The following is a 21,619-nucleotide window of genomic DNA, read 5'->3' on the forward strand; positions in this document are numbered from 1 at the left end:
ACTGCATGCACCTTTGCCATCCTATACTGACTGGCTACACAACCCAATGACGTTGTGAGTTTGTAGATCTGCTGTTTTCATCTAAATGAATGTTCACATAGTTTGGGCCTCTTAGCCTATTATGACATGCCCAGAATAGGGACACAAAGGTTAAAGTGGTTACATTGTATTGTATTGTATTCTATTGCACTGCACACCAGTTATGGTATATCAAAGGCAGTTACCGACAGGTACTAGGAAATTAGACATGCATGCGTTCATGCTCTAGGAATGTTGGCATCACCCGCCCGGGCCCTTCTATTTATGTTTATGTACATACATAAAACTAAACACGCCCCAGATGACATAACTTGTTTAGTCTATAAACACCAAATTATCCAAACATATTTTTTTATTTATGTCATTATTTATTTTCAAAGAGTTTTGAAAAACAAATAAATAAATAAATGTCTATAATGCCAACATTTCTTTTTGTGGTTTACAAAAAGTGTCCAGGCGGGGACCCCAGAGCAATGAGAGCAATGGTGACTGACTATAAAGTAACTTTCATACGCAAAAGCAGCACTTTCCTTCAAAACACATTATGGACCATTAAACCTACCACACTGGCAGCGGACCAGTGCACGGTAAGATATGTTGCACGGCCCCATGGACCTCACCTCCTGTCCCCCAAGGGCTATTTGGCTTATTATGCCCCCCAACCCCACCCCTGTTCTTTCTCAAACTACCTGCTACCCTGCACAAAGACCTGTCTGTGTCTACGAGTCCATCATTTTGACCCGCCTCCGTCTCTCTTTCTCCCTCTCTCTCTTCATCTTTCTATTCTCTGCAGGGTGAGCTGGGTCCGAGCGGAAGCCCAGGTGCCAAAGGTTATCCTGGCAGGCAGGTGCAGTAAATCCTCGGATGCTGTGCTGTGATGGGTGCAGTAGGCAGGGAACGGGGTGGTGGACTAGTCTAGCCCAGTGGTTCCTAAACCTGTCAGCTCGCGACCCAAAAAGAGAGATTAGACGTTGGCCCTGGGACCCAGACTAGTGAAAATAGCCGATCTACAAGCTCTCAACGTGGCGCAAAGCGACGCGTTGAGAGCTTGTAGATCTTGTAGATTGGCTGTTTTCACTACTTTGTAAAGGGGAGAACCACCCATTTTCAACATTGAACTATGTCATTAATATACCTTTGAGTTGTTATGTGGAAATAAGAAAAAAAGTTCCCCCCTTCTGTGTTGCCTAGAACTGGAGGATTGATTTTGGGGTTTGTATTGTAAATGACATCATCAAATGGGTGGTTCTCAAATGGGTGGTTCTCCCCTTTAACTTATATTATTATATTTTATTTATGGAATTTCTTAGATGTATTTCTTGTTTGTTTGAAAATGTATACAATTCTTCAGTTTCTAAAAAATAAAATTATATATTTCAAAAGGTTTTCCATCTTTTGAAAATGGGATTTTTACTCGAGTTGTTGTGACCTACAAATGGGTCACGACCCATTGTTTGGGAAACAGTGCTTTAGGCTGTACTAGGTGTTTGGGACTGGGGTTGTAACTTTAAAGGTTTAACACAATAAAATGTTATGCCATTTGTGAGATTGTGGACTATCATACACCGGAAATAATGACTTAAATCAGTGCTAATAGTCATTTGTCATGAGCTACTTCCAATTTTGTTGAAAGGTCACTCTGTAAGCACAGTGACCTAATTGTAGAGTGTTTGTGGAAACAGTGTTTCAGTTTAGTACTCATCCACATCACCAATGTTAAACCACTGAACTGCTGCTTCTGTTTTTTGTTTTGTTTTTGTTTTTCCAGGGTTTACCAGGGCCTGTAGGACCCATGGGGCCCAAAGGTGCTCGGGTAGGTGAACCTCTATTCCTCCATCATATCTGATCTGTTGCCCTGATTTATACTCTGTCATACGATGGTGATGCATGCCGAAAATAGCCGATTTATAAGCACATTGTGAGCTTATAGATGCAAGACCTTTGTACCACGAGGCACGTATTAGGCGTAAAAAAAGTATTTTAAATGACAAGGATACAATGAAGCAAGACTTCTAGTTTTGTTATATAAAATGTAGTAAAATATAATACAGATTTCTCAGAGTGGCAGTCATAGCTGTGGTGTCAAGCGCCACGGCTTTGCACAGCGACACCGGAGCTACACTGCAGCGCTTTGGAAAAAGGTCTATACTTTACTATGTACTATATTCATTCATTACTACACTACAAAATCTACTTATTTAATTGTGTTGCATACTGGACAAATGCGTGCTCGTTTCATGCTTGTGTTTGTGTTTACATCTACACACATACTTTACACAATACAGCACTTTGTCCTTTACACACACAATGTATATTCATAAGCACTTTGAATAACGGCATTGCCACCTACATAAACACACGCAGACACATTTGACCAGAAACACACGTATGCACGCATTCCATCAGCGTATGTAACTACTAATAGAATGCTAAACTTAGGACGACGAGGCGTCACGTAAACACTTGTGTCACTGTACACAGCCTGTGAGCGAAGAACTGTAACCGTTGACACGCCTTCGCATACAAACACACACCCTTTAGGTACACAAACACAGACACACACACACACACACTCTGGCACAAACAGTGATTTTTATGTTGCGTTCCAATAAAGATTCTTTATCAGCGCCCCCCCTTGCTACGCCAAACCCTTCCCTACCCCCACATGCTGGAATTTCCTGTTTAAGCTCCGTATGAGGCCCCGCTAGTCCCCCCCCCCCCCCCACCTCTCTCTCTCTCTCTCTCTCTCTCTCTCTCCCTCTCTCCCTCCCTCTCTCTCCTGTCACTGTCACTGTCAGCCGCAAAGCTTCCTGTCCATAGAAACTCTTCTCATCTCTCCTCCAGTAATTATTGTGCTTAGAGCAAAGCATCTCATCTGAGGCCCGCCACAGACACCCTCACCATAGCCCAATGTCTCAGTCTTGCCTCCAGTGTGCCCACTGTGTGTGTGTGTTTGTGAGTTAGTTCAGTGGTTCTCAACCTGTGGGTCGGGACCCCCAGGGTGGTCCCCACATTATTTTTGGGGGTCACCAGATGATTAACTTAATGCGCAACATTGTTTTCTCACTCAACAGTAAACAAACCAACATAATGTTTAAGTGTATCTAGGGTATCTGCACATTTCTAACGTGACAATTCAAGGACTTTTTAAATGCCTCTAAAACGACAAATTGGACAAGGTTTAATTTGTTTAATATTGGAGGCAGAAATTGTGAAATTAGCCGATCTACATGCTCACAACGCCTCGCAACGCGAGGCGTTGTGAGCATGTAGATCTGCTATTTTCACAATAGAACCGTGTCATACAGAATGTAATTCCTCAACTCTTAGTGCTTGTCAGGGTGGGGGTGGGGGGAGGGGGGTCCCCAGTTAGAATACGATTATTTTGGGGGTCGCGGCCTGAAAAGGTTGAGAACCACTGAGTTAGTTTCTTGTTGTTTTTTGCTGTGCTTGCTGTTGTTGTTGTTGTTGTTGTTGTTGTTGTTGTTGTTTCCAGCTGTGTGTCCCTGCGCCCAGCCACAGTCCAGTGAGATGTCTTTGCCCTGGTGTGAGGGTATGTGCCCTTGGACTACATCGTGGAAGCCCGCACCATGCAGTCCATGGGCATATACACTTTCTCCATGGAAGCCCAACCCCCAAATCCACGCCGGACGGCCCCCCCATCGTGGACTTTGAGAGCGCCATTAATACCAATAGGAATGTGCCCAGAGATAGTGTAGAGCAGGGGTCTTCAACGTGTTCAGGCCAAGGACCCCTTAGTTGAGAGAGAGATGAAGCAGGGACCCCCACAACCTTTTCATAGATTCCATAATAGTTTCATCGTTTGACAGCACAATCATTGTGTATTTTGGATTCATGTCACTGTGTGTTTTCATATATTTAAAGGAGCTATAGTCAACTTTTTCATTGTAGGTGTACATCCTAGTCTACAGACTAGGATGTAAACAAAGTACGGGCCCTGTAAATGTAAACAAAGGGCCAAAATGATTATTTTATCATTATTTTACGCTTTTTGTGGTCATTTTTTAATTGAAACACATATATGAAGCTTATTTTTTTATAAAATATTTTCGAAACATTATTTTTGTTTTAGCATCCGTTTTTCAAGAAAAAGTTGACTATAGCTCCTTTAACCACTTGAACAATAATTAATAAACTTGGCCTTTCACTCTGTAATTAGTCTGTTCTTTTTCCCCTCTACACCAAAGCTCTTTGCCGAAAATAGCTGAAAATAGCCCATCTACTCACAACGCCTCGCACTACGAGGCATTGTGAGCTTATAGATCTGCTATTTTTGGCTAATGTTCTCAGAATTTGGACGCTAGGGTTCAAGAGGTTAATATAAAAAAGGAGGAAAAGGTTTCTATCACACAAAGATTTGGAGGACCCCCTGTAGTAACTCTGAGGTCCCGGACCCCCTGTTGAAGACCCCTGGTGTAGAAGTCTTAGGCTATGTTCAGACTGGCAGACCAAATCAGATTTTCGGCTTATCGAGACTGTAATCAGATTGGTTTTATCGAGTGTGAAGAGCAAAAATTGATTTCTGAAGATGTCTCAGTCTTCACACTCTGACACTGAAGCCTGATCCTATTCTACAATCCTTTAAGAGCCGCATCCCACTTCCAAGCCCATTCACGCCCTTTCACATCCACCTCAACTCATAGGTAGATCAGATGTAGATCAGATGTATGTCGCTGGAACTCACGGAATACCGCCCACAACCCTATGCCGTCCGCTCATTCGCTAAGCACGAGAGAGAGGAGGCAACAGGGGAAGTGGAGCTGAGCGCAGCAGTGTATCGAATTACAACAGAGGGAGGTGTGCTTGTGTGAGAGAGGGAGAGAGAGAGAGAGAGAGAGAGAGAGAGAGAGAGAGCGACTAGCAAGACACAGAAAAAAAAAAAGCATTGTGGTGCCAGCCTATAGAATAAACCTTCCGCCTTAATGCAGCTAACAGCACAAAAGGACCTATTTAATTTAGTTGCCTTTTGGGGGGGGCACCCAATACGAGAGAGAGAAACGAGAGAGAGAGAAAGAGAGTGTATATTTCCTCTGTCTGTGTGAATCACCTAAAAACAGTATAAACAAATCACGCACGCCGCAATTTTCGCATTGTCACCAGATTCTATAGGTCACCGTTTGCGGTGTAAAAGCAGTGCTGACAGAGAGAGAGAGAGGACACAGCCTCACGGAGTAGAAATACTTTAGTGGCAGCCAACAGTATACAGATGGTGCTGATTAGCCTACCTTTGCAATGTAAGGATATATTCCATAATCCTGTGTCAATGTCGTCTCAAAGAAAAAAAGAAACAAAAAAAACATTGTGTCACCATGCTTTCCTGCCTCCAGTCCAGACGGTCCATGCAGAAGGAGTTTACTTTCAAGAATGCAACAGAATTGCAAAAGCTTCCTTTTTTATATGCAAATCGCTATTTCATTGTTTTATTTGTTGAAAGGTGTAGCCAACCAGCAACCAAGCTTTTCTTCTGGAATTAACAAACTAGAATCCACTGTTACTGGGCTAGCTAGCCGAGAGCCTGTAGCTAGCTAGCCGAGAGCCTGTATCTTACAAGAAGTTCGCGGCCCTTCGGGCCACTCACCTCTAGAGTTCGGGCCACTCACCTCTAGAGTTCACAGCAAGATACTGTCTGTCTGTCTGTCTGTCTGTCTGTCTGTCTGTCTGTCTGTCTGTCTGTCTGTGTGTGTGTGTGTGGGTGTGTGTGTGTGTGTGTTGCTAAAATGAAAACATTGAAATAATGAAAATAAAACATTGGCAGGCCTATTATAGTAACAATAATAACACAATTAGGCCAAAACTTTTTTTGATTCAAAAAACTTTTTTTTGTTTCAAAAAAAATGTTTTTTTTCAAAAAAGTTAAAAAAAAATGTTTTTTTTCAAAAAAGTTAAAAAAAAAAAAAAAATTAACTTTTTTTTTTAATAAAAAAAAAAAAAAAAAAGCGGGCGTGGACTCTAGATGTGAGCGGCCCGAAGGGCCGCGAACCTCTAGTTATATACGTTGTTGTCTGGCGATGTCGCTCGGCGAAAACAGCAGATCTAAATGCTCATGATACGTCACGATGGGAGCTTGAAGATCAGCTATGTCTGGCCATCGTATGAGCGAGTGTACAACTGTACATTAAGCATTAGCCCTTTACCACAGCAGATGTCTGAATAAACAAATATGATCTGATCATATCAAGTGTGGACAGTCATAATTATCAGATTTGAGAAACAAATCAGATTTGCCTGCAGTCTGAACAAAGCCTTGGTACCCTTTTAGGCCTGGAATTGAGTTGATGTTCATTCACTGTCTGTCTTTCTCTCTGCCTCCCTTCCTTCCTCTCTGCCTCAATAAAGAAACCATGAAAGGGAATGAAACCTAATCTGCTGTCCTCTGAAACAATTAGATTGTACTTGTTGTATTTCATCTTCCCTTTCTCTCATTTGTCTTCTCTTTGTATCACCTTTCCCCTCTACAGGGTTTCATTGGAATCCCAGGGCTCTTTGGTCTACCTGGAGCTGACGGTGAAAGAGTGAGTTCTACATAATATATGTCATACCTATTACCATACTGTACATGTCTGCTGTACCAGGTCACGTGTTGAGTCTTAGAAGGACTCTCTAGTAGGGATTGGACAATAAGCGATATTATCGTTTATCGTGACGAAAAACGCGATAATCGCATCGTGGAGATTTAATTTATCGTGATATCTTCCTCCATCATGCACTGGGATCAATTCACCTTTTATTTGCCGAGCTGCATATCCAGTACCACTTAAACCCTCTTTTGGTAAAACTTACTTATAATATACAGTACGTACTTGATACAGTCTTTTTTTCACTCTCTGCCAAATCTCTTTGCCAAAAAATAGCTGATCTACAAGCTCACAACATGTCATGTTGCGACGCGTTGTGGGCGTGTAGATCTGCTATTTTTGGCAAATGTTCCGCCCCAGGATAATGGATGTTGGGGATATTTTGATTATCGCGATAATATCGTAAATCGCGATTTCTTTGGTCACAATAATCGTGACATGACATTTTCATATCGTCCCGTCCCTACTCTCTTGAAGTGTTTGAACTGCTTGAACTCCTCAACGCTTCCTGCCTGTAAAACATGCAGCCATTACCCTACTTCTGACGAGTGCCAGAGGGTTACGTCAGTGTGAGGCAGGCTATACCCAGAGGACCTTACTCAGCCGGCCAGCTAGCATGGGTCATACAGCAGTGATTCCCAAATGTTTTCATTTCAAGAAACCCAGTTTGGGAAGGCATTAGGCCACAGGTCCATTTTGGTTCCATTTGTACGCTATGAATCATAGCTGGGGACCCCCTTGGAATCCCCTCGCGGACCCCTGGGGGTCTCCGGACCGCACTTTGAGAACCACTGTCATACAGTAGCCGGCCAGCTATATCATTCATTCAGATCATTCAATTCTATTCTATTCTATTCTATTCTATTCAAAGGGGCTTTATTGGCATGAGGAAACGGGTTCACATTGCCAAAGCAAACATGAAACAAAACAGACATAAATCAAGAGTAGTACATTTATGTACAAATATATTCAAATAACACATACGGCACCCGTACATGTATCAAACAGTACCCTGGCTGCACGTAAGAGCCAGAGAATGTCTTTCTCTTCCAGGGGAAATGGGTGTTTGTTTAACAGATATATGAAAAAAAGCAATAAACCTCTCAGAATGAGAGAATGTTGGAGAGGCCGCAATCAGATGGTTCTCCCATCTGTTAAAGCGAGAGCCAACAACGGCTGAAGGTTCTGACTTTTTAATGGCGTGTGGTGTTGTTGTTTTATTTTCATTCGTTTTGTTATGTGGTGGAGAAGTGTGTGGCGATTTGATTACTGCATACATAAGTTCCCTCTGCCTTTCTCTTTCTCTGTCTCTCCTCTGCTTTCCCCCTGTTTGCTTTCTTCTTCTTTTTTTTTTTACCTTGTTGCTCTGTCATTCCATGTCTTTATTCTGTTCTCCCTCTTCGTCTGTCATTTCATTTTCAGGGCATTGCCGGAGAACCAGGGAAGAGGGGCACGATGGGTAGGCCGGTAAAGTTTTGTCTCAACATACTTTATAGATAATTCTATTCTACTATATGAAAACTCCTTAGGATTTTTGCGCGTGCGGTGACTGCGGGGTGTGTGTGTGTGTGTGTGTGTGTGTGTGTGTGTGTGTGTGTGTGTGTGTGTGTGTGTGTGCGTGCGCGTGCGCGTGTGCGTGTGTGCACGTGTGTGTGTTTGCGTGCGTGCGTGTGCATGTGTGTTTTGTTTTTTGGTACCTTGAATTGAATGTTAAAGGTACCACATTTTTGTGGGTATAAAATGAAAAATACAGTAAGTCAGAATACAGTTAAGAATCAAAATGAATATAGGTTGTAGATTACTTACAGTGCACAGTCTTACATACAGTACAGGGTATGCACTGTATACAGTGTATATTTGTTTAGTAATAAAATAAATTGCAGTAAATAAAGTGTACATTGCAGTTTCATATTCAGTCCTGCTAGTACATAATGTATAGTAGGATGCATCCGTTCTACATTTACGCCATTGTTGGCACCCTTATCCAGTCTCTCCATGGTTTACGTAATGGAAGGGTTAATTGTAGGTCCTGCTAGCTGCCTATGTTGACATGTTGGATGTAACAAGAAAAGGCTTTTGTTGGAAGGAGCTAGACTTTGGTTTTCCCAAGGTGGAACCAAGCCATAGGCCCTGTTCTGTGTGCTAGATGGACACACTGCTGAGCTCATCCTGCAGCTGGTGCTTATTGGCTTTTCAGTAAATAAAATGTTTATTGACGAAAACATCTGAACGCACGCAAACCCAGTGAGGGAATAGTTTATGTGGAAGCTGATAGTTGCACTTATCTATACAAGTGCATGTGCTGTGTGATGTGTAAAGGCTAATTCAGACTGCTGCGAGTGTTCTGTGCAACATTCTAATTCATCCTCCCACAATCTACAAGCTCACAGTGTGTCACGGATGTGACGCGTTGTGATCTTGTAAATCGGTTATTTTCCCCACACGACACTGTTATTCATGGGTTGCATTTGTAGTCCTACACCAGCCATTTTGAGGACCAACACAGGTGTTTTGATTAACGTAGAACCTGTGTTGGTCCTCAATATGGCCTGTTTAAGACTGCAAATGCAACCCATGTATACATAGAAGTATAAATGGTCTTTAAATGGTTTCGTCTTGCCGTGAAACCTGGCTTTATACATTGAAGGATTTCATATTGTGTACTTTTTTGTGCACGTGAGGAGGGCACGATCGGATGAAGGAGGAGACTTTAGGATGTGGCTCTAGCAAGTAGTATCCTAGTGAAGAACTCCAATATGGCCATAATAATGGCATGAGCTCCAATACTCTCTGTTTATACCTCCACACCAGCTCGCTGTGGGAACAGCAGTAGTGTGGTCGACCTCATAGAATTTGGGAGGTCTTTTTTTGCTTTTTTGAGCCCAGGGCAGCCGATAGCTGCAGGCACCATGCATGCAGGGATGTCACTTTGTCACCACACTTATCCCAGGACCTGTGCAGGCCAGGCTGGACCCATGTCTTCTGAAGACCTACCTCTCGTCCCCCAGGACACAGAGAAGAGGACAGACAAAGACAAACAAAGCTCACAGCCGGCTGCCTCCACAGCCAGACACTTCATGATAGAAACGTCTAAAAACAGGGTTCAAACAGGGCGTTTGTGTGTGTGTGTGTGTGTGTGTGTGTGTGTGTGTGTGTGTGTGTGTGTGTGTGTGTGTGTGTGTGTGTGTGTGTGTGTGTGTGTGTGTGTGTGTGTGTGTGTGTGTGTGTGCGCGCATGTGCGTGCATGCGTGTGGGGGGGCACCTTGTATTCGTTTTTTTAACCCATTAAAATCTGGAATAATTTTTTACTTTAGCTATTGAAAAATAGCAGATATACAAGCAAATAGTGCGTCACAGAGTGCCGTGCTATGAGCTTGTAGATCTGCTTTTTTATTGGGGAAAATGTGTGCAAATAATTGAATATATGATTTTGTATTTGTTTTAACCAATTAAGAGCTGGAATCATTTGATTACTTAAGCTATTGAGAAATAGCAGATATACAAGCAAATAGTGCGTCACAGAGTGCCGTGCTATGAGCTTGTAGATCTGCTTTTTTATTGGGGAAAATATGTGCAAATAATTGAATATATGATTTTGTATTTGTTTTAACCAATTAAGACCTGGAATTATTTTATTACTTTAGCTATTGAGAAATAGCAGATATACAAGCAAATAGTGTGTCACAGAGTGCCGTGCTATGAGCTTGTAGTTCAGCTTTTTTTATTGGGAATATGCGTGCAAATCATTGAATATATAATTTTCAAAGCAAACCTTTGTAACTCAAATCTTCACTACTGGGGGTCCCTGGGACAACACATTTTGAGGTCTGTGGCCTTGACATGAAAAAGTTTGAGGACTACTTATGAGAGAAAAATGAGTTTTTCAAAAAGGTATTTGAATACATTTATACAATATATTCAAAGACTTGCACAAATTGTCATGATTTTTCAAAAATAGCAGCTCAAGCCAAGTACAGTACTTCGGTAAATGTACTTGGTTACTTTACACCACTGGTCTCATTTAGTCCTAACTGGAGGAAATGGTGTCTGCTTTTAGAAACCGTTCATAGGCAGACTAAATACAGCCATTTACTGTCCACACCCAGTGCTGTTACTGCAATATTTAATGCTCATAATAGAACAATTATCTACCAAATCTGTACATAGTTCAAATGACTTGATGTGTAAAGTTATATTTAAAACAGTGAAATGTACTGTATGTAATTACTGTGCACAGCTGGGCCTCTGTGTAGTCTAAAGGGCAGTGCATACTGTCTCTGACCACCAGACCTTTCGTCGGAAAGGTCCGGTTCAACTACAAATTGACGTCTCTCGCAACTTCTGAAAAGCTTTACCCCCGAGTTTGAGTTCGGAAAGCTGCACATTCGGAAAGCTGCACTTTCCGACGAAAAGTTCTGTGGTCGGGGACAGTATGGACAGCTCTTTATTGTGAGATCTCAGAACTCAGTAAAATGTTGCAAATTGTTTGGCTTGCATTATTGACACCTGACAATTTATAAGAACTCTATTTACTTTTGTGCTGTAAGGGAATGGAGGCGGATCACTTTTTTTCCGGAAATCCAGGAATGCCAACAAACCGTGCCGTTCCCATTACATTGGCAGAATCCAAATCAAATTTCGTTGTGACCGCACGCAAGGGGATTCTATTAAAAAATACTACTACTGGAGAATAATTCAACTGTAATATAACGGTATATCAATTCAGCTTCAACTTTATTTGTAAACTTCAACTTTAAGTTTACAGGTGTAAAAGAGTGGGTGGAAAACATTTTTGCCCAAGCTTCCCACAAATTTCCCCGACCTCCCAATCTCAGGGCAGACACTCTAACCACATGGCTACTGAGTTGGTTTTGGGTGGAATATTATATTCACAGTAGGGCATTAACCAAAGAGTCGACAAGTCGACTTCAGTACACAAGTCGACTCCCACCAGGGAATGGCGAAAGTCGAAAAAACTAAAATCATACTAAAAACATATTTTTTCATCATTATTTTTGCTCCATGTGTGCGTGTGTAGTACAGCATTCAAACATTAGGATTGCTTATTGTCAATTTGCTCCTTTTCCAACTGTGTTTTTTCAATGGAATTAAGCGCAGGGTTTCAGGTTTTGTCCCCCGTTCATGCATTGTTCATCAAACAATAAAGTCGATTTCAACTCAACATTTTACTGAGTCGACTTGCAAAAATCACAAGTCATTAATACCCTAATTCAGTCATTGTTGCATTGGTCTGGTCACGCATGTAGACGCCGTCCCATATCTTTTTGGAAAGGTGTCACACCTCTCACAGGCACCGACATGCATTGATGCAAAACAACACTTTAGTTCACATCTCAACAGCGTTTACATACGCTGTAGTGTCACACCAGGGTGATTTAACAAAGTAACGAGCCTGTATGCATATCAACAGACCATTATCTGACCTGTTAACTCCTGTTGTGTTGGTGTTAAGCGACGTGCGCGTGCGTGACGTCAATAAAACTGCGTCCCCAACATTGAATCACCAATGCAACGCTGTTCACATCATATACATGAAGTTGCACTATAAGAATGAAACAGTGTTTTTAGGTGTCTCTGGTGCATGCTTGTGGTGGAATAGGATATAAAAGCCAGTTTGTCTCTTTTCAGGGGTTTCCAGGTGACTTTGGGGAGAGAGGACCTCCTGGACCAGATGGGGACCCAGTAGGTCACACGCACACACAAACACACGCGCGCACATACACACACAAACACATGCACGCACCTACGCACGCACGCGCACAGAGACACACACACACACAAACCAGGACATGCTTTGCTAGCATACCAGCATGCTCACAGATGTTTACAGTCTAATAGAGATTTTCTGAGTTTGATAACGACACGAATAACCACGTTTAATAGTAGGCGTCTCTGTCTTTAACATTTTATAGTACAGATAAAGTAAATCCAGTTTTTGCCCAAAACATTTATTGGAATTCCTCTCCTGAACGTTTCATGTCATTCCTTGATGCCGTTTACACCTACAGTTGCAAACAGACAGACAAACTGGTCAAAAATGATACCCCTCTCTGGGAAGGTAAAAACAACATCTGACAACAAATATAAAGATGTGGACAAAAAGTTATACAGAGTGATAATGAGGACTGCCCCATCGAACTCCCGTTGGGTCGAACAGCGTCGGCGGGTTAGCTACTCACCAACATCGGCAGATTAGCTAATCAACCGCGTCACGGTTACTGAGGTTAGGGTTAGGTTTAGGCATAGTTTTACTGAGGTTAGGGTAAGGATTAAGGTTATGTTTGGACTAAAGTGTGTTCGACCTAAGGATATGTTACCAATGAAAATGTTGATTTCTCGATTGATTTCGACATCGTTTTTTTAATGTTTTTGTTTAGTTTAATATTAGTCTTTCTTGCATTGCCTGACGATCGATGATATCCGCCTACAGATATGTCTGGTGACATCTAAATTCAAAGTACAGCAGTTGCTAAAACTGTGTGTAAAGATTATTTTATTATTATTTTTTTAAATAGAATAGAAATATATTCTTCTCATTTCTCCAATGAAGCTTAAGGCCTCATTGGAGGAAATGTGTCTGTGCTCATTTAAATCATCGCTCTTAGGAAATACGCTACATTGGAAACTTGTAGGCCCGCAGAATTTTGCGGGCCTGGCGGTAATTTGTGGCATGCTTGGTAAACATGCCCCAGAGACGAGAGACACTCCCCTGATGTTTTACACACTGGGAATTTCCTACAGGGGCATTTCTGCTGCTGGGAAAGACATCTGTGAGTCAACTAGGCTCATAGTAAATCCTCAGTGTTGAATTGAACTCTGAGAGTGTACAAAATGTAACCAAATGGAGCCATACGGGCAGGGGCGTCACACCAAATTCTGGGCCCTGGGTACAAGGATTCACTGCGGGCCCCCCATGAATGTTAACTATTGAAAAATAGCAGATATACAAGCTCACAGTGCGGCACCGAGTGCCGCGCTGCGAGCTTGTAGATCTGCTATTTTTGAAAAATCGTGAAAATGTGTGCCAAGAAACCTATGTTTCCATGTCAGTGATGCTCAAACTTTTTCATGTGAAGGACCCCCCCATCTCAAAATATTTAGTTCCAGGGACCTCCCCAGAAGCAAAATTTGAGTTACAAATGTTCACTTAAAAAATACGTATATTCAAAGATTTGCGCACATTTTCAGGACTTTTCAAAAATAGCAGATCTACAAGCTCGCAGCGCGGCACTCGGTGCCGCGCTGTGAGCTTGTATATCTGCTATTTTTCAATAGTTAAAGTTACTAGGGCCCCTCCAACTTGGGCCCTATAACTCAGTCCCACTTTCCTACCCCTTGTGACGCCCCTGCATACGGGTCCAATATGTGTTAATTTAGTTACATTTTTTTTCATAGTTACAAATGGATGAATTAGTGCTGAGGATTTTATACTGTGTTGGCTCAGTTTTTCAGTTGTGTTTGAAGTTAGATTCTTTTAAGACTGCCAGACCAGCTTTACTGCTGAAGTGTAATTGGCGTGGTGTTTCAAAACCTGCCGAAAAAAAGAGTAACGCACGGTTATTTGGCCATGCTTCAAACTCAGATCTCTTCAATTTACCCCTCATGTTAAATTTGCCACACAAATATCCACACGCATGCAAGCATGCGCGCGCCCGCACGCATGCACGCACGCACGCACACTCACACTCACACTCACACTCACACTCACACTCACACACACACACACACACATACGTCTAAACACTAGGCCACTCCTGTTAGCTGGTTAGCCCAGTGAGGTTCTGTAGGGATTTAATTAAAATCATTTTATTTTATTTTTATTCATCCCAGTGTTTTTCAGTGTCATCAAGGAACAGTTGAATGTTTTTGAAATGAAGCAATAAACATCAACAACTTGCTCTTTAAGATAGTTTGAAGTGGACTCATCATAAAGTGTTTCAGAGTTCACTGAATGCGGCTCAAGTGTCCAAACTATGCACACAGTAGCTGCCTCTGCAAGCTACTGTAATATACTGTACCTTTATACTTTCTCTTGCTGAAGTCCTGAACTCTGGACTCTGGAAAATGTACACCACTGAATAACACTGCATATACGATTTAACAATTTTAGGATCAGATTAGATCTCTCCCTTCACTCTCTCTTGTTCTCTGTCCTTCTGTTTGTCTCTCTCTCTCTCTCCTCTGACTCTCTCACACATGCACATTTTCTGTCTGCTGGTGGGCACACAGCAGGACAGTGGGCTCAAGTCCCCTCCCACACGCACGCACGCACGTACGCACACTCACAAACACGCACACACAGCCCCCTCTTATAAGCTGGGATGAACACTGAACCACTCTTCTGTGCATGTTTGTTTAAAAAAGAGCCAATAACTCTAGAAACTCCTTCCTCTCTTCATCTCTCTCCTAGGGTGAGCTTGGAGCCCCTGGTCCTAGCGGAGTTCTTGGACTTATTGTGAGTATAGGAGAGTTTCTGTGTTGAGTATGCTGGCACTTTTCATACCTGGGTTGTTGTAACCTCTGATGCTGATATGTTTTAAGCATCCCTCTATGCATTCAAATACAGGGATCATTGAAGACAATTACTAACAGAATATCACTGCTTAGTTTAGATGAAAATTTCAAGTACTGGTAACCCTCAAAACATACAAATTAAACTTGCCATCCCAAGGTTAACTTGACATTTTTTGGGGTTATTTTTCTTTAAAAGTTGCAACTGATGAGTTTGTGGATTAGCCGGAAGTATAAAATAGGGCTTAAGTGGTTAAACTGTGTAGGAAATTAAGTCTTCTAGCTATAATTTGATCGGTTTAAAATGTCTCCGCCGTGCTGCTGATCAAAGTTTCATGGCTTGTTTCTACTCTGAAAATGTGAAAACCTGGCTGCAAAAACAGAGGATGTGTTTTGAAATCCATCAGCCAGGGCGGCAGAGGGGTGAGGACGTTAACTTCCTGCCTGCAGACGCAGAAGCTGTCTCAAGAAATCCCTCCCACTTCATCACTTGACAGCGTTCTATAAATTATCTTGCGAGCGTCAATCAGCAGCGCTTAACAAGGAGATGGGGTGTCTTTCTAGAGTGCCTCTAATTGCTCAGCCCAGCAACCACATAATGGTATCTGATTATAATGTGTTGCCGTTTTTTCTCCTGTCTTGTCCCATCTTTCCCCATCCGGACCACTCCTTCCTCTATTCCTGGCCACCAGTGGTGGTGGCAGGCCTGTAATTGGGACCTGATTACAGCTGTGCTCTGGGTTCCATCCATGTCCACTGTGTCAGGATGGAGAACAACAACACTGAGCCGTATTCCAGGGATAAAAATATACAAGCTACTAGCTAGACTGCTAGAGGGACAGACCTCCACCTCCTAGAGTCTGTGCACAGTTCAGTGGTGTGACCGCAGGGAGCAGTTAGTTGCGTACGTAGGTCGCAGTTTAGTCTGTGAACCGTCACAGCTTGACCGTATCTCTGTCTGTCTACAACGCCTGACACTGTGGTTCCCCTGACACATCACTGTGACATCACAGGTGACATCACGGTGATGTCAGATACTCAGAGCAGGGATCTCCATATATGGGCATAAAAGGCTGACCCATCACTGTGACATCACAGGTGACATCACAGTGATGTCAGATACTCAGAGCAGGGATCTCCATATATGGGCATAAAAGGGATCTCCATATATGGACATGAAAGGGATTGTATTTATGATGTTAGATGACAGAATCCATATAAGGGCGAGGTCACTTTTCGCCCTTTACTGGTATCAAAACCTCCGCCTCATGTCAGTCAGTCAGTCAGACAGACAGACAGACAGACAGACAGACAGACAGACAGACAGACAGACAGACAGACAGTCACACCTCATATATTGTCCCTTTTATGCCCATATATGGAGATCCCTGATGTCATCAATATTAACTAAATTACTGCCAAAGATACACAAACTTTAGAAAGCAATGGTAGCCAATCAGGAGGGAATATGGGAAATGGGACAGATCCATGTTGATGACATGACTTTAGAGATACTGTGTACCGCTTTGCATGATTTTAGGGCAAAATCTGTAGGATCAGTTTCCAAAAATTTGTTTTTCAAACATTGCCCAGATGGTGGCGCTAGATGGGACAGATGCATTTTGATGACATGACTGTAGAGATACTGTGTACCGCTTTGCGTAATTTTAGGTCAATATCTGTATAGGAGCAGCGTCCAAAAATGTGTCTTGCAAGAATCGGCCTCATGGTGGTGCTAGAAGAGGGCGATGTGAGAAATGAGAGGTGGAGGTTGTGGTTTGGCAGCCAAGGAGTGTGTGTGCAAAGTTTGGCATGGATCAGGGCAACTGTGGCGGAGATATGTGTAGGGGAAAAGTGTGACGTGACAGACAGACTGACAGCTGGTGGAGGTTTTGATAGTAACTGCGACCTGACGGTCGCAATCAAGGTTATTTGTTGATGAACACTACTTACTGTAGTCTGGTTTTAGATAGAGATTACCGTTTTCTCTCTTTTAGAGATTATAAGATAGCTGGTGAGGAAAGGTGATATTTGAACCTGACGGTGGTGCTAGACACTAGAGCATAGGTCATGGGAGTCACTTGAATAGTTAGATTTAATTTTCTAGGCAGCATGAATGCACTCAGCTAAGTTTCATGTGAATCTGCCCATTAGATTTCGTTAGCACTTGCGTGCAAGTGGAAGGTTTGGCCTAATGGTGGCACTACAGGAGGGGCTATGGGGTCGACTAAATTGGTAGAGGTCATCCTAAGGGGTTTATGAAGGTGCATAAAAGGTTCCACAGTATTTTGAAGATTATGTTATTTGAGACCAGATTGGTCTACGGACCGACAGACCGCTGGCACCAAACCAAGCGACTTACGAACTGACATAATACAGCCTTAACCAGTACCACTTAAGCCCTTTACACAGTATTTTGTCATATGACAAATAGCAAAAATAACAGATCTACAAGCTCACATGAAGAGCTTGTACTTCGGCTATTGTTGCTATTTTATATATATTTTTTAAACATTTTGAAAACTTAAAGCTATAATTACATATTAAACCATAAAGTTCCGGCATATTAAAAGTGATTTTAAAGCCCCACCACAAGCTATAGTGTCTGTCTGCATTGACAGCATGCTATTTGAGGATATAAAAATGTGTGCATTGTTGCATTTTATATGCTTTTTCATTTCACTTCACTGCTACGGCTGTCAGTGTTGCCATTTGTTACCGCAAGCATTTTTGCATTAGATTCACAACAGATATTCTATGAAACGGAATTGACTCCAGACACTTGGCTACAGTAACCATCTACTACTGTATCCACTCCTCCACTCCCGGATTTGATTGCTTAGTATAAATATTCATTTTTCTGGACTGTATCCGATGTGACAGCTGTGTGCATGAAATGAAAACGAAATGGAATGGGAGTTGCTGTTTCTGTGTGTGTGTGTGTGTGTGTGTGTGTGTGTGTGTGTGTGTGTGTGTGTGTGTGTGAGTGTGAGTGCGTGCGTGTGTGTGTGCATGCTTGGGCGCATGTGTGCATGCGTGTCTGAGCCCAGTGTGTGTAGTTTGTGCACATGTGTGATATCACAGAGAGATGTATTGTTGTTTATCTCCTCTTCTGGTATCAGGGTGATATGGGACCTGCTGGAGAGATGGGACTTCCAGGACCTAATGGACTGAAGGTAACATGCACGCACGTGTGTGCGCACACACACACACACGCACACACACACGCACGCACACACACACACACACACACACACACACACACACACACACACACACACACACACACACACACACACACACACACACACACACACACACACACATCACTTCCTTGACTTATACAGTATGCACTATTCCAATGTACTGACTGTACGTACATGGCAGTTTGCTTGCTAATCGGCAATGTTTCAGGAAAATGACGTTGATGGCAGCATTCAAGTTATAGCCCTCCTTGTCCTTGGTCTGTTTATGTCATGCAGGAAGTTGGTGCTGATGAATCAGGCCAGTTTGGCTGCATCATATGTGTGTGTGTGTGTGTGTGTGTGTGTGTGTGTGTGTGTGTGTGTGTGTGTGTGTGTGTGTGTGTGTGTGTGTGTGTGTGTGTGTGTGTGTGTGTGTGTGTGTGTGTGTGTGTGTGTGTGTGTGTGTGTGTGTGTACACAGGGTTGGGGGAGGGGCTTAAGTCAGAGAAACCTCCCAATGGCCATTTAGCTTCTTTTCAAAACAGGAAATCAACACAAGAGCCTGAGTGATGAATGATTGGTTCCCTGCTTAAACTCTGCAATGCAATGGCCCTTAAAGTCATACTTAAACAAGTTATTTTTGATATAATCTTTCCACAATAACCTTTCCACATAATTGTGTTTTCTTTTTTTCTTTTTTTTCTTTTTTTACCAACTTCTTAAACAATATTTTTTGTATTTAAAGTGTCTTCCACTGACACTTGCGCAAACGGATATGTAACAAACATGTTTGTTTGTTTCTTTTCTCTCAGGGGGTACCCGGAAACCCAGGAGAACCAGGACTGAAAGGTGATAAGGTGATCTGAATATTCCCGTTATTGGCCTGTTTTTAATGAGCATGTGACTGATATGCACTCTGTTGATTCCTGGCAATCTGTGACTGGCTTGTGTACTGTACATATTGTACAACATGCTTGTATACTTTACATACATAACAACATGCTTGTATACTCTACATACTGTACAGTACAACCAGCGTGATCTTGTGTGAGAGTGATGACACCAGCGTTGACTCCCATTGTAAGAATGGAATGTGGAAGTTCTCATTCTATCTCAATGGCTCAATAGTTCCAATGTTTGGAACTATGCCATTGAGGCGAGATCAAAGCGTGTCACTACTCTCTTCTTCTTCTACTGCTCTTATTACAACATGCTTGTATACTATGCATAGAGTACAACATGCTTGTATGCTTTACATACAGTACAACATGCTGGAACCGTGACCTCCTCCGTTATGGCCAAGTTACTCATAATAAGTTACTCTTTACTTATTACTCCTTTTTATAATTATATCAATATTACCACCACCTCCAACCACTAACGTACCCTATACAGATTGGTTAAAACAATGTTGCATTCATTCAAATACGTTTCGGATTGCAGCTTTAAACCATTCACAAGGAGCTCATCTGTCGTGTGTGTGTGTGTGTGTGTGTGTGTGTGTGTGTGTGTGTGTGTGTGTGTGTGTGTGTGTGTGTGTGTGTGTGTGTGTGTGTGTGTGTGTGTGTGTGTGTGTGTGTGTGTGTGTGTGTGTGTGTGTGTGTGTGTGTGTGAGAGAGTGTGGTAATCGCCATCAATCCGTTCTCTAAAGATAGAGCCATATACCACATGAAGACGCCCTGTGTGACTGTGGCCATGATTTGTGATGTCATGTCAGGCAGTGTAATGGATCACATTATGTGTATGTTAGTTAATGGGTGGGAATCTGTAATGAATATTGAATGTTGAAGATGCTTAATGGGACGAGGATCCACAGGTCCAGAGTTCACTTTCTCTAATGGTTTTCCTTTTCTCCATTTCCCTTCTTCTGTCTATCTCTCCTATCTATCTTGTCTTCGGTCCATGTTCTGTCCATCTCCTGTCTGTCTATCTGTACATCCCATCCTCTCTCTTTTTCTAAACCAATCAGGGTGAAGTTGGGATTCCTGGCCAGCAGGGGGAGATTGGTTACCAAGGAGACAAGGTAAGCCTGATTTATACTTTGTCATCATAATATGATGGCGTGCCATGCCAAACAAATACTGTAGCTCAGTGTTTCTCAAACTTTCACATTTCAACGGCTCCCCTTAACTCTGACAGTAAACAGGTCCATTTGGTTCCATTTGTATACTGTTAGAGTTACAGACTTGTATGGGTCAATTTAGACCCCCATAAAGGAACCCACAAAGTCCCTGGAATCCACTTTGAGAACCACTGCTGTAGCCTAAGCTCACAACTTTGCTTGTAGATTGGCTATTTTCAGCGTACAACTTTGTCATATGACTAAGATGTTCACACACTAGTCCCTCTCTAAACTACCATAGCGTCTGGTTTATAAAAACACATAATTGTATGGAAATGTATTAAAATGTGAAATGTTCTCCATAACTGCTGAAAAAAAGCAGCTGTCAAAGTATGAAGAATCAAGACATCACGAGTGGAAGAAGTTGCTAGTTGTACATTATAGTGTATTGACTGTAAATGGTGTAATATTGGCCTATAAATGTACATTGTAAATGTCACACCAGCTATATTTGCAATGCTCTGGAAACCTCTTTTACTGTTAACTGTGAAATTAAATGGATGTTGATGATATAAGTATCCTTTTATCCTTTTATATGAAGCTTGGGTGAATGTAATAGGGTGGACTACTTCCACTCCTGACATTCCGAAAATTGAATTTGCTAAATGTATATAACATTTGCTGTTCGTGAGAATATGAGATTGTAACACAAGGAAATGTTTTCCTCACATTATTTCTTTTTTTAAAAGGTTAGTTTTTGGGCTTTTATGCCTTTATTGATAGGAAATGGGGGGATAGATGGAGAGTGACATGCGGCAAAGGTCGTCCGGATCTGGAATCGAACCGGCAACGCCGCCAGGCATCTGTGCCTATGTGGCAATGTCTAAGTGGTATGCGCCTGGACCAGTAGGCCAGCGGGGCCCCTTCCTCATATTTCAATTCCAGCATTTAAAATAATCTGTAATCCTGTTTAAAGCAGTAGTATGTATTTGCACACACACACACACACACACACACACACACACACACACACACACACACACACACACACACACACACACACACACACACACGGTTATAGACACACACACACACGGTTATAGACATACATGCTTTGCATACAGACACACACACACCTCCCACCAGCCCCCTGCCCTCGGCAGCTACATTTTCTTTTTCTACAATTTTGGAAAATGTCTTAGCCAG

At 42.3% G+C, this 21,619-nt stretch overlaps 1 protein-coding gene across 1 annotated transcript in view; it reads left to right on the plus strand.

The window, feature by feature from the left end:
- Positions 1–21,619, plus strand: part of LOC308300050 (uncharacterized protein) — a gene marked incomplete at both ends in the record, with an annotated part of 131,748 nt that overhangs the window by 65,431 nt on the left and 44,698 nt on the right. The window contains 9 exons of the mRNA XM_080743815.1: positions 833–886; positions 1,808–1,852; positions 6,519–6,572; positions 8,058–8,102; positions 12,285–12,338; positions 15,067–15,111; positions 18,290–18,343; positions 19,164–19,208; positions 20,321–20,374. Of these exons, the coding sequence (XP_080599941.1) occupies positions 833–886; positions 1,808–1,852; positions 6,519–6,572; positions 8,058–8,102; positions 12,285–12,338; positions 15,067–15,111; positions 18,290–18,343; positions 19,164–19,208; positions 20,321–20,374 (450 nt within the window). The remainder of the gene's footprint in view (positions 1–832; positions 887–1,807; positions 1,853–6,518; positions 6,573–8,057; positions 8,103–12,284; positions 12,339–15,066; positions 15,112–18,289; positions 18,344–19,163; positions 19,209–20,320; positions 20,375–21,619) is intronic.

Source organism: Nannobrachium achirus (genome assembly GCF_963921795.1).
Source record: "Nannobrachium achirus genome assembly, chromosome: 15".
Lineage (NCBI taxonomy): Eukaryota > Metazoa > Chordata > Actinopteri > Myctophiformes > Myctophidae > Nannobrachium > Nannobrachium achirus.